At 37.6% G+C, this 12102-nt stretch overlaps 2 protein-coding genes across 2 annotated transcripts in view; both read right to left on the bottom strand.

Annotated features, from left to right (window-relative positions):
- dars1 (aspartyl-tRNA synthetase 1) overlaps nucleotides 1-2129 on the bottom strand; it is a 33605-nt gene extending 31476 nt beyond the window's left edge. Inside the window, exon 1 of the mRNA XM_058787403.1 lies at nucleotides 1937-2129. Coding sequence (XP_058643386.1) covers nucleotides 1937-1959 — 23 coding nt within the window. The 5' untranslated portion in view covers nucleotides 1960-2129. The remainder of the gene's footprint in view (nucleotides 1-1936) is intronic.
- Nucleotides 2130-4777: 2648 nt separating this feature from the next.
- cxcr4b (chemokine (C-X-C motif), receptor 4b) lies at nucleotides 4778-6743 on the bottom strand. Its single transcript, XM_058787066.1, has 2 exons — nucleotides 6625-6743; nucleotides 4778-6376 (listed from the first exon to the last, which is right to left on the bottom strand). Exons 1-2 carry the CDS (start codon nucleotides 6637-6639, stop codon nucleotides 5324-5326), a joined length of 1068 nt encoding a protein of 355 aa, XP_058643049.1. The 5' UTR covers nucleotides 6640-6743; the 3' UTR covers nucleotides 4778-5323.
- Nucleotides 6744-12102: the final 5359 nt, after the last annotated feature.

Consider the following 12102-nt stretch of genomic DNA (forward strand, 5'->3'; position numbering starts at 1 on the left):
CCATCCAGAGATGAATTACCAAGCAGTACAACAATCATTTAAAACAAACACAATTACACCCCAACAATATGTAAACTGATCACAGGGCAGAGGTTAAAGGAAATGACATGCCTCTGTCATCTCCATTTTAAACTCTCATTATATAACACATGGTTTCCGGGTTAACAGGACTGACCAAGCGCTTTAAATACACCCGTTACAAATCACTCATTTGCTAAATTTAAATTCTGTGCTCTCTCTAACAGAAGGATATGAATGGCACCATTTAATCTGACACCACACGAGTAACAGGTGGTCAACAACATGAGCAGAACAAACCCGTGCTCCACCTCAAGACATTTAACAGAATTTACTATTACACTAATTACTCCAAACAACAGAACAAATAGAGAAACTGTGACTCCACTGCATAGTCTTGCTCTTTATCCAACACTGATCTAAAAAGAGCCTCCAAAAACAGCTGAATCTGAGCAGGCGACCATATGGCAGCCCTCAGGCAACACAGGATCAAGTGCCTGTACACAGAGCTACAGAAGTTTAAACACAATGGATCGGTGAAAGTCTTCCCCAGCACCAACGGTCCAGCCGCGGGCACCGCTGAGGCCTCAACCGTGCCAAAGTGGGCAATAAACAACTCCACTCCCCCTCTGCATTATGCATTAGCACGTAACGGACATAAAGGGCCACAGTGAAGGTATGCACAGCACGGAGCGGTTTTCAAGGGAATTCACGGATGACGGTCTCCCAAAGCATCGCTGCAATTTCTGCTCACAGGAAATTGGAGGCACTGGTGCAGATAGAAGAGAATGAGAAGGCTGCCGATAATTAAAGGCCTGTGCCAGATTCGAGGTTATGTATTTACACTGAAACACAAGGCCTGGAGAAGAGCAGGGCTGTAAAAATAAGGGTGGAGCGTTCAGATGCCCTCCACACCACCCCAGAAAGCAGTTGTTGACTCATCAAATTATGGTTTATATATTAAAGCATAGACAGTAATGTTCAGATAACACTGCTTTGGGCACAGCATTGCATTATTACATAAATAATCCATTTAATAATTAATCTGCTATTAACTAACATGAAAGAAAAATCAATGCAATTCATTTCTGAGATCAAAACAAATCTTTCTTTCACTTTGGTTTTTGAAGGTAAAAGTAGGTCAAGGTGTTTACTTGTTGGAAATTCTATTATTAAAAGAACTATTATTACGACGGTCTCTTTTATCTGATCTGAATCGATCCATTCATTTCTGTGACTTTATAGATGATTTTCCACATCTTTTATTGTAAATGCTTTTCTTTTGAGCTTTCTATTTATCATAGAATCCTGAAAAAAGAATTATCACGGGTTTCTCCAAAAAAACAATATATACATACATAAATATATATATATATATATATATATATATATATTAAGTAGCAGAAATGTTTTCAGCATTCATAATGACAATAATTATTTCTTGAGCAGCAAATCATTATCCATTAATAGACATTAACTTGATTATTAAAAACTGGTAACTATCTGCAACTAGCACATCATAAGCACTGCTTATACATATCAAATGTTTTCTTTTACAACATAAAAGTCCTCCACACTAACTCTGTTTATTGCCTTTTAAACGTCTCCACGATGGATACCTAAGAGTTTGTTCTCTTCTATGCCACTAAATTGATTCCAAACTCCGTTATTAAGACGAGATAATTCACACATTCAAATTAAAACTGTTGCAAACGTTTATTTATCACGACTGATCACTTGTTTAACTCCAGCCGTTAGTATATAAAGACACTGTTCAGCTGTCATAGTTTAAAGATCTCTAAACTGCTGATGCAATCATCTGCAACTCTGTTAGACTCAGCTAGCAGCAGGGCAAGCTAATCAGTGCCTGACCACAAACATTACACATCCGCGGAAAACAACGAGATTGTATTCTCACCCTTGAACATTTTCTTTAGTCATAGTTCGGCTCTGAAGGGATGTAGTGAAACAAAAGCACTAGATATTTGAGATTTCGGTTTTGTTGATGTGCAGTGACAGCCACTGGGAGCGGTGGACATGTGGAGAAGCGCGGAAGTGTTTTGCTGTTGCACATTCACAGCCTCCTCGCGGCGAGTCCGTGTAGAACACGTCTCCAAGAAACAAAGGTTCCTAGTTACTGGTTTATCCCGCACGCGCTCGGTGCAATTCGTCTTTGAGCTGCTCAGCTCGTGTAGATAAAACAGTGAAATTAATAAGTGAAATAAAACATTGCAATCCTACTGCCGTCCCAGAAAAACACTGAGTTAAATATGAGTTAAATCAAATAAACGCTGTGAAGATGTTCTGCCTCTATATGGTTTATAGTCACTTCAGGGCTGCTAAAACGCTTCTGTAACCTGATGAATATTAATTTCCGAGAAACATAGACCTACTGTGGAAGGTCATGCATACTCATACATGCATACTCTATATATTATATGTTTATGTGTTTCTCAGTAGGATTGCTTCATATTACCAGTGTCACTGGATAATTGACGAGGCAATAGCCTCAAAACATGGGTTACAGACCATCATTTCTGCTTGTTCTGTTCAGTTGTGGCTATAAAGTCTTTCGAGAGCTGGTCACAGGAGGTCCTGATGCAGGAAACTGCCTTCCTGATCCTTCAGCCAAAACAACGTAAACGTAATAAACGAGTAGGAAATACAGTCTGATAAAGCTTCTACACAATCAAGCGCCATTTACAGCTGTATTTGCACATTTCTGGCCATATTTGAGAAGCAGCTGGCTTTAAAACAGCAACTATTTAATTTTTGTTTTACTTTCATTACTTTCTAAATACAGTAGGCTATCATCCCTGCTGAAAATAAAACAATAGACACCATCACACAATTTGTAATGGTTTTACTGATTATAATGGGACTTGTATTGCTTTTAATGGAAACTGTAATTGACCCATGTGGGTTTCTGCTGGTAATTGGTCGCTTTCTATTGGTGGCTTGTTAAAACCAATAAATCCTAATGGAATATGTCCCAAAACCAATTTTTAAATGGTTAAAAGTTTGTAATGGTATTTGTAGTGGAAACCATTAGTGATTTTTTCAGCAGGGATACTGTCTATGTGTGTTCTTTTGTTCTCACGTAATTCTTTTCTTTAAGACATTAATTATTAAAGGCATGGATTATCAAAGGGCTGTGATTTGAGTGTTTGGATGAACTTAACATCTGTTTTTGACCTGTGACGTGCTTGGCTAAGGGTTGTCTGAGATCCGGGATTTTATAATATAGGGTTTTCCCAGAAGATTTCCAGAAGCTCCTTTTGGTTTGTCTCTTTTCAAATGGCAGTTTAGAGATGGGAGAGATGGTCCAGCTGAGCTCGGTGGAGGGTTAATGGTGTGGCGTGGCTTTTGAGAACAGCTCTTATGCTAATGACAGAACCATTCCAACATTTCCAAATGAACAAAATGCAGCACCGAATGCTCTATTTTTACTGGCCTCTTACTGTGAGAGCAGACACTGAAAAATAACCATAAACCTTAAAGTCTGATGCAGGGTACTTCACACCTCATTGGACTCTTTAGAAATGGTAATTTTAGCCCACTGTGTTAAACATGAGTTAAGCCATTACAATATAAACCTTGTGAATATCTATGTTCTGCCACTGTGGTTTATAGTTTCTTCAGGGCTGCTATCTTGCTTATGTAACCTGATGATTATTCATCAAGCAATAGACCACAACTTGATGACTGAATTCTTTGCATTGCAAACCGAGGCCAAAAGTGCATGTCTTCATACAGTAATATAAATTCTTAGGAAAGTAAGAATTTACAGAATTTACAAAATCAAAAGTATTTGTAATTTTTCTTCTTTCTTTCTTTTCTTGCATTTTTTTTTTTTTTGCATATAAAAAGTACAGCTTTTAAGAATTTTGCATTTTTACATTTTTAATTAATAATATATATATATATATATATATATATATACACACACACACACAGATATATATATACATATACATATATATATATGTGTGTGTGTGTATGTATATATATATATATATATATATATATATATAATTTAAAAGTTAAATTATTAATTCTTCATTGCAATTTTTGTTATATTGATTTTAATTTATGCTGTTTAGATTTAAGTTAGAGTATTTTTATTTATAATGTAAGTAATTACTGTATTGCATTGATGCGAATCATTAGGGAAATATTGTATATACTAAAACTAAAACTTCAAGACATTACAACAACAAAGTAGAGGATAAAATGTATTTAATCGTCTTTTGTTTTTTATCTTTTTATTTGTGGGACATTTTCTTGATAGGTTTTGTCATGACCTGTTAAAATGTTTCTAAAATGTTTTTTTCTCTTATACCAGTATAACACATTACATTTGCATTCTGTAGATTTTATCATTTCAAACTTTACATCTTCAAACCACCTTATTAACTTCTTTTGCTTGTTATCTGATACAACAACAGAAGTCCCGAAGGACGGCCAATTCTGTCCCTTTGTAGGTTGATGGGTGTCTTGTATCAGCAGTTGCTTAAAACGCTAAAGAACACAGATGTTCTTAAAATTACAGACCCTCTCCTCAGCCATTCTGTTCAGCGGGAGATCAGGTGGAGCTTTTGTTTTGGTAACTTGACAGACCTTCACTCCACTTCAGCTCTACCCCACCCCCCACTGAGAGATTGGGGTGGGTGTGTGTGTGTGTGTGCGCGCGCGTGTGTGAGTGTGTGAGTGGGAGTGTGGCCACTGGAGAGAAGTAAGATGACACTGTCAGACCTCATTAAAATTGGTGATTTTTAGGTTTTATTATGAAATAGAAGTAAAAATGCAACAATTGTGGCATGATTAAATTACAACCCCTTTTCAAACATTGTTTTTTTTTACAGTGTGAGCTACCATTTCAATAAATATAAAAAAAGCTTATGGGGCAATAGGAAAAGCTAAGTGCACAAACACACACACACACAAAATGGCAAACAATGAACTATGTACAAATAATTTACACTACACGTCCCGAATCAGACAAAAGACTTTTTGCTAACATTTTCTGATAAGAACTTCTGCAAGTACAGACTTTGCCAAGGCTCTGCCTTTAGGTCCTGCAATAAAAGTACTAAGAAAAAATGACTAACATTAAAAAAAAAAAAAAAAAAAAAGCTTAAAGTAGTTGAATAAAAAGTGTTACAAAATAACAATTATTAACACGACAAGTTTACAAAATACAAAAAGTGTAGTAAAGTCCTTTAAAAAAAAAGAAAAAGAAAGAAAAAAAAAAAAAAGAAAGCTTAGTCATCCACGTAGGAAAGTTTTATGTACAAAGTCTCCATTAACTGGACAGGACACTCGATGACTCCGACTCAGTAGATACTGATGATATAGGACCTCTTTTCTTGGTCAGCATCTTGAGACTTGATCGACTGCTGATGCTCAGAGCGTTACGGGCGGATTTACTGAATTTGACTCCCAGGAAAGCATAAAGGATGGGGTTGAGACAGCAGTGGAAATACGCAAGCGGCTCAGTAAAGAAGATCCATTTCTCCAGACCCTGCTCCAGGAAACAGCTGTGAGAAATCACATTCAACGTAACCAGAGCGTCCACCAGGATGCCGGCGCAGTAAGGCAACCAGCAGATGAAGAAGCAGAGGATGAGGATGACCGTTGTCTTCAGCGCCTTCCTCTTCAGGGTCTGACCTTTGGAATTCTTGGACAGTTTTGAGATGATGATACAGTAACAGGTCAGAATGATCAGACCGGGCAGCAAAAAGCCAACGATGATGTGCTGGAAACGGAAAGCGGCCTTCCACACTATGTTCCCTTGCTGTGGGTAGGTGAGCTCGCAGATCGTATTTATGCCCGTGTTGTGGACTTTGGCGAACACCAGGTCGGGAACGGTGAACAGGGTCGCCGGAAGCCAAACTCCGAGGTAGATCACCTTTTCTGCGAGCAACCTCCTAAACTTCTGGCTGTTTGTGGCACGGACCACCGCCAGGTATCTATCCAGGCTGATGAAGGCCAGAATCAGCACGCTGCTGTACAGATTCAGAGTGTAGATCATATTGACAGTGACGCACAGAAATCCCCCAAAAAGCCATCCGCTAGCCGCATCCACAGCCCAAAAGGGTAACGTGAGAACAAACAGGAGGTCGGCGATGGAGAGGTGCAACCTGTATTTGTCTGTCATGTTCTTTGACTTCTTTTGGAAGCCCATCACAAGCACCACAAGTCCATTGCCAATGATTCCCAGGACAAATATAATCCCATATACGACGGGGAGAAAGATCTTCGGGAAGTCATTGCCAACCGTTAGGTCACAGAATCCGTCAAAGTCGAAGTCTCCAGATCCGGAGTCTGGGTCTGAGCTGTTGTCTAAAATGATGTGCTGCAGAAAATAACAATAACAAAATAAATGACACGTTAAAAAGTTACACAAACATTGTAAATTACAAATACATTTAAAAACATTAAAACTTCTTAAATATTTTAAAACAACCTAAATGGGAACATATGACACCCAAAGTGCAGGTTGCAAGACATGATAAACATAAACAACAGACTGAGCCTTATTGATAAGTATTTAACCAAACTTCAGACTACAGAGCGATTTGCATTTGTCCTAAATCAACTTACATCGTAAAAGTCCATGTTGTTCAAACAGATGAACGTATAAACCGCGCAAAAAAAACTCTCCACACACTTCAGTCAACGGATCTCCTCCAGCAGCTTTTAATAGTCCTCCTTGGAGCCTGACACGCCCCTTTTTATTCAACAGGGCGGGGCCACGAGGTAGGCGGAGCTCAGCAGGGTAGCGCTCTCGTGCGCTGTATTATGAATGCACACTGCCTCCAATGGTTATTGACATAACCTTTATATATAGTATATTTCACTCGTGCCTGGCACAAAAATAGTTTGTACACAGACTTTTTTTTACTGCTATCAATGGCACTGCTTGTAGGCTATTACAAATTCATAGAGACAGATGGATAGATAGATAGATAGATAGATAGATAGATAGATAGATAAATAGATAGATAGAGAGGCCTATCACAGATATACCACAAATATTGCAATGACCAAAGAAGTTTATTTTTATTCATTTTAAAACTTATTTTACAGCCTATTATAATTTAAATTTAATTGAATAGCCTATTTGATGTCGCTTTATTTACTTGCTAAGCAGCTATAAGGAGGATAATGAGCAGTCAGCCGGTCGTTATCGCAAATTAATTCCCTTAAGGACAATGCCAGCCACAGCCAATGTTTTGTGTTGGGGTCCTGATCATCTGTCAGGGTTTATTTTGTGTTAAAGGAACAGTTCACCCAAAAAAACAACAAAAAAAAATGCTAAAAAAAACATAACAAAACTCACCCTCAGGTCATTCATTATGCAGATGAGTTTATTTCTTAAGCAAAACAGATTTGGAGAAATTTAGCATTACGTCACTCGCTCAGCAATGGATCCTCAGCAGTGAATGGGTGCCGTCAGAATGAGAGTCTAAATATCACAATAATCCACAAATAATCCAGTCCATCTGTTAACATTATATAAAGTAAAAAGCTGTGTGCCTTTAAGAAACAAATCCATCAAAGCATTTTAAATTCAAACCATCACTTCTGGCGAAAATACAGTTCATAATCTATAATGCTTGCTTCAGTGAAAAATTCCGTCAAAATATTAGTTTTTGAACTGTTTTGGATTACAATGTAATGCTAAATTTCTCCAAATTTGTTTCTGATGAAGAAACAAGCTCATATACATCTCGGATGGATACATTTTCAGCAAATTTTCATTTTTGGGTGAACTATTGCTTTAAAGACCATCTTATCCCTTACAGATTCATTTAATCAGATCAACTGAAGAGAACTTTCCCAGCTCCTAAAATGTCCTCCCAGACACCCCAGCAGTTTTGTTTATGATCACATCGTGTTTCTTGGGTGAAGAACAGTGTGAAGGCCGTTACTTGTGGTGGCTTTAGGCTTTGTAGTGTGATTTACTAGATGACAGGTCTCCTCTGGTCCTCTTTGCAATTTGTTTCGTGCAGAACTCTGATTGTTGAAGGAACCGTGAGTGATGAAAGAAGAAGGTCATGCAGTCGCTTCCATCATATGCCTAGACTAACAGTTCATGACAGATCCAAACTCTCTGTGACTCTACTAAATCTCAGCTATGACAGAATCGCATTTCTTTGAAACATGAGACACTTATTTAAGTGATTTATTCATTTCATTTTTGAGCAACATCTTCGCCGTCCAGTCAACTTAGGTTTGTTGTTGTGTCTGTCCTCTCATTAGGCCGATCCCTGATGGTGCTCTTAGCATTAAAGCCCCGTGGACCACACAGATGGAATTCCTCCATCCTTTGTGTTACTGTGAAACATCAACAGCATGGGCCTCTGGTGAGTAATGGATACGGAATGAAGGTGACTCAGGAAAAATATAAGTAGATGTAAAAGTGTTCACTGACAGATGGAGACATGAGAGAATTTTTATGCACTTTTTCTTAAGGATCATGTAACTGTGTCCGATAACAATAAACACTTGATCCAACATACCTTACAGTTCAGACACTTAAAGGTCTAGAGCTTATAATATAAATCACTCAGCAAATGTATTCTGCACCTATTATTCTTTCTGTATTTTATTGCATAATAGACCAGAAAGGCAAAGCTTATAGTTGCAACTGCTTAATAACTAGGAAAATTATGGACATGAAATATTTAAGCTTCTCCACTATTTCTAGGGCAGTAATCTAATAAATTTGCAACATTCAACGCTATAATTTTAAATTAAAATTGCATTAAATTAGAAAAATGCAAACTGTAAGCATTTTCACAAGTGGATTCAGACTCAAACTCCGCTGTCGAAAGTTAAAACAGGTTTTGACAGGTCGTTCCAGGCTGAATTATTAACTTGGCAGTGTCTCCATGTTTTGTTTTCTTTCAATTATATGAGTGAGGGTCAGGTCAGGAGGATGTGTTTCGCTAACCAGAGCTAGAATCCCCCCTGTGAAATATAAGATACCCTGTCCTGAGAGCACTAAACACAATCTGTCTGTATATATGCCGCATGTACCCGGAATACAAAGGATCTGTGTGTTGTTTAGAATTCAAATAAAAAGTGTGAAGAGCGGCAAGGGAGCTAAGGAGCAGGGAATGAGCATGGAAATAAGGTAAAAGAATGCGGCAGAGATAAAGAACGAAATGTGTAAAGCCTCCAGAGAGTAAACAATGCTTGTTTTGCAGCCACAACTCATTCATGGCCATCAGCAAGCTTGCAAAGGATCGCATTCATAATAATATGAGGGCTGAAGGATCAGCTCTGGTTCATAAGATAGTGCTTTTTGGAAAATATGCAACGATACATAATTAATCATACAATTCAGAGCTAGGGGGTTTCCAGCTATTACGACCCAGCTGTTTGTGTGGAGACTGTTGAGTTTTCTGTGCTTTGATCTGACATTAAAAACCACAAGCAGGTTGAATTGTTGTTTTTTTCATCCTGATTTGCTTTTTTAAAAGTCAAAAATTTAAATACAGATTTAACAGGTAAATATATGACATGATTACAGTACAGAAATGATTCATTTGCATGATGGAAAAAAAAACAAAAAAACAGATAATGATCCTCTTTAGTTATTTCAAGGGAAAAAACACTAGCTATGTTTTAATTAAATATGTTTTAATTAGCTAGTTTTATATGCAAAGAATGTAAACATCTCTAAAAGCTCATTTTAAGATGAAGGGTTATTAGGTTTTTATCTGCTCTTAGTTGGCACATCATTTAGATCAAGATAGCTGAAGGGCTTTTTGTGAGCTGGAAAACATACATATTTTACTTATGGTTCTGCTATGGTATTTTTGTTAATGTACATGCATGTTGGATGGCTGTTGCCTAATTAATTCCAGCATCTTTGTGGTTGTGTTCTGCATATTTTTCACCCACCTCCCCTCATAAAAAGCGAGTGAAATATAACCAGGGCAATGACATGATAAGATTTGCCCATTCATGTTCTAGCTCATATTTTTCATCTTTCGTGACTAAATGATAGTGTTACTCACATATCATAAAGCATACCTTCTCGGTTTAGACGTGTGTCAGTGAAAAAAAAAAACAGTTCTTATGACATTGAAACATTGATATTCAGTAGGTTTAGATACACAACCACAGTTTTAAGCCTATAGCAAATCACAGAAACAATAAGGAAATGTCTTAAAGGACTGTTTAAATGAAGTCTTATGATTGAACAATGGAAATTTTTAAGGACAAAGGTTCGCCTTATCTACGAAAGGCACCTTTTTACGCTTCCTACTTGGGTGTGGGGCAGACTTTCTGAAAGCTCTTCCTCTGATAGCATTAGGTCATGGCTTTGAGCTTTGAAATTAGAGGAGAGGGCCATTTATTCACAGGAGAATTTGTTGGACAGGCCTGAGGTGTGCCTTCATCGAGTTTGGAGTTGATTTCAAAAGCCATACTATTCAGATAAACACAGTTTGTAATCAGAAATGTTGACTCTCATTTTGCCGATTTGCTGCACGTTGCTTACACGTGAGCTATACTGAAACCGCGTAAAACAGGCAGTCACATGTTGTACCATGAGCTTCGTGTGGGTGCCAGGGGTGTTGACTTACAACAGGAAGCACTACGGTTTGCATATATATGAAAAAAAAATTCTCTGACACATTTTCTTTGCCCACACGTCCTGACATGACTTCACTTCGAAAACGAAGGGGTAATGAAAAAGGAAAAAATAGGTTGGGTAAAATGAAATTTAAAATGGTGACACTTCCCCTGGGGTGTTGCTTGAAATTTATATTCATTATTGGCTCATAGCCCAAACAAACCACAACAGCGTCTCTCAAGCCTTTCTTGGATGAGATGAAGTCTGAAGGGAAGGGTGTTTGCTGTTTCTCCATGATAAGTTCCTACCTTCCTTCACTAACGACTAAATTGTGGTTTAGTGTGCAATACTGAAAGTGACCAATTAGTATGTCACATCGGATTACAAAACAGTCAAATCCTTTTTCCTAGGTTGGGCATGATAGCAAAATATAGTGTTATCGCTGCTATTTAGCTCTTATGCTGGGTAAATGTCCATTAAATGGTTAGGCAATTGTTTGGCAAATAGACCTCATAGGTGCAGCTTCCCTCTGTTATTCTATCAGAGGGAAATTATCTAAAAAGTCACTCCATAACAATTGTAACCTACATTTTTGACTGACTTGCCAGCTGTTTTATTTACAGAGCTACCTGTGTGTGACCTTCCAATAGAGCCCATTGTGTGCATTCATCAGGAAAGCACTATGACTATCTGTGACAGAAGGGTTGAGGTTCAGCACTTCTTTTGCCCCCTTTCAAGTGTCCCCAGCTCTAAATCCGCCCATATGGCTGGAGTGGCTTAAGTAGAGGAGAAAGGGCACATCAAACACATGGCCTGTTCAATTCTGCTTCACTTGACTCAGATAAGAGGGACGGTGCACCAGATGACAGCTCATAAGACCTCATGAGTAGGTGAACGGAAGAGTCATAAGCACGCTGCTAATGAGCGTTCAGTGCGCCCACAATGCAATTCAGAGTTGTTTATTATTTATTAGGCGACTGATGTGTGATTAGTCCCCTGTCAAGTTAGATTTGAGGTAAAGTCAGTCAAGATATAGAGCAAAAACATCAGTGCTGATACTTCAAGAAAACAAACATTCAAAAAAAGTCACTTCATTTCCTCTTACTTATGTAAGATATTGATATTCTAATTTCCATAGGAAGTGTAGAGTTGACACATCCATGTAAGGTCACTTAAGGCACTAGGACTTCTATTAAAATTATTAATCACTAGAACTTTTACTAAAATACTAAATATTAATCATACTGAATATTTGAAACTGCATTTCTTAAATATTTTTTTTATAATGTTACTTTTGAGCCAAAATAGTCCTAAAATACTAAATATTAAATATACTTCATATTCCAAATACGTTTTGTGATGTTAATTTTGAGGAAAAAAGTCCTAAATACTAAATATCCTCAATACATATTTTAAAACATTTTTAGTTATTATAAAATAATATGTTTTGAGTGAAAATATGTCACACTTCACTGGAACGAGGGAACGAG

The sequence above is a fragment of the Onychostoma macrolepis genome, chromosome 09 (genome assembly GCF_012432095.1).
Source record: "Onychostoma macrolepis isolate SWU-2019 chromosome 09, ASM1243209v1, whole genome shotgun sequence".
NCBI classification, from domain to species: Eukaryota; Metazoa; Chordata; class Actinopteri; order Cypriniformes; family Cyprinidae; genus Onychostoma; species Onychostoma macrolepis.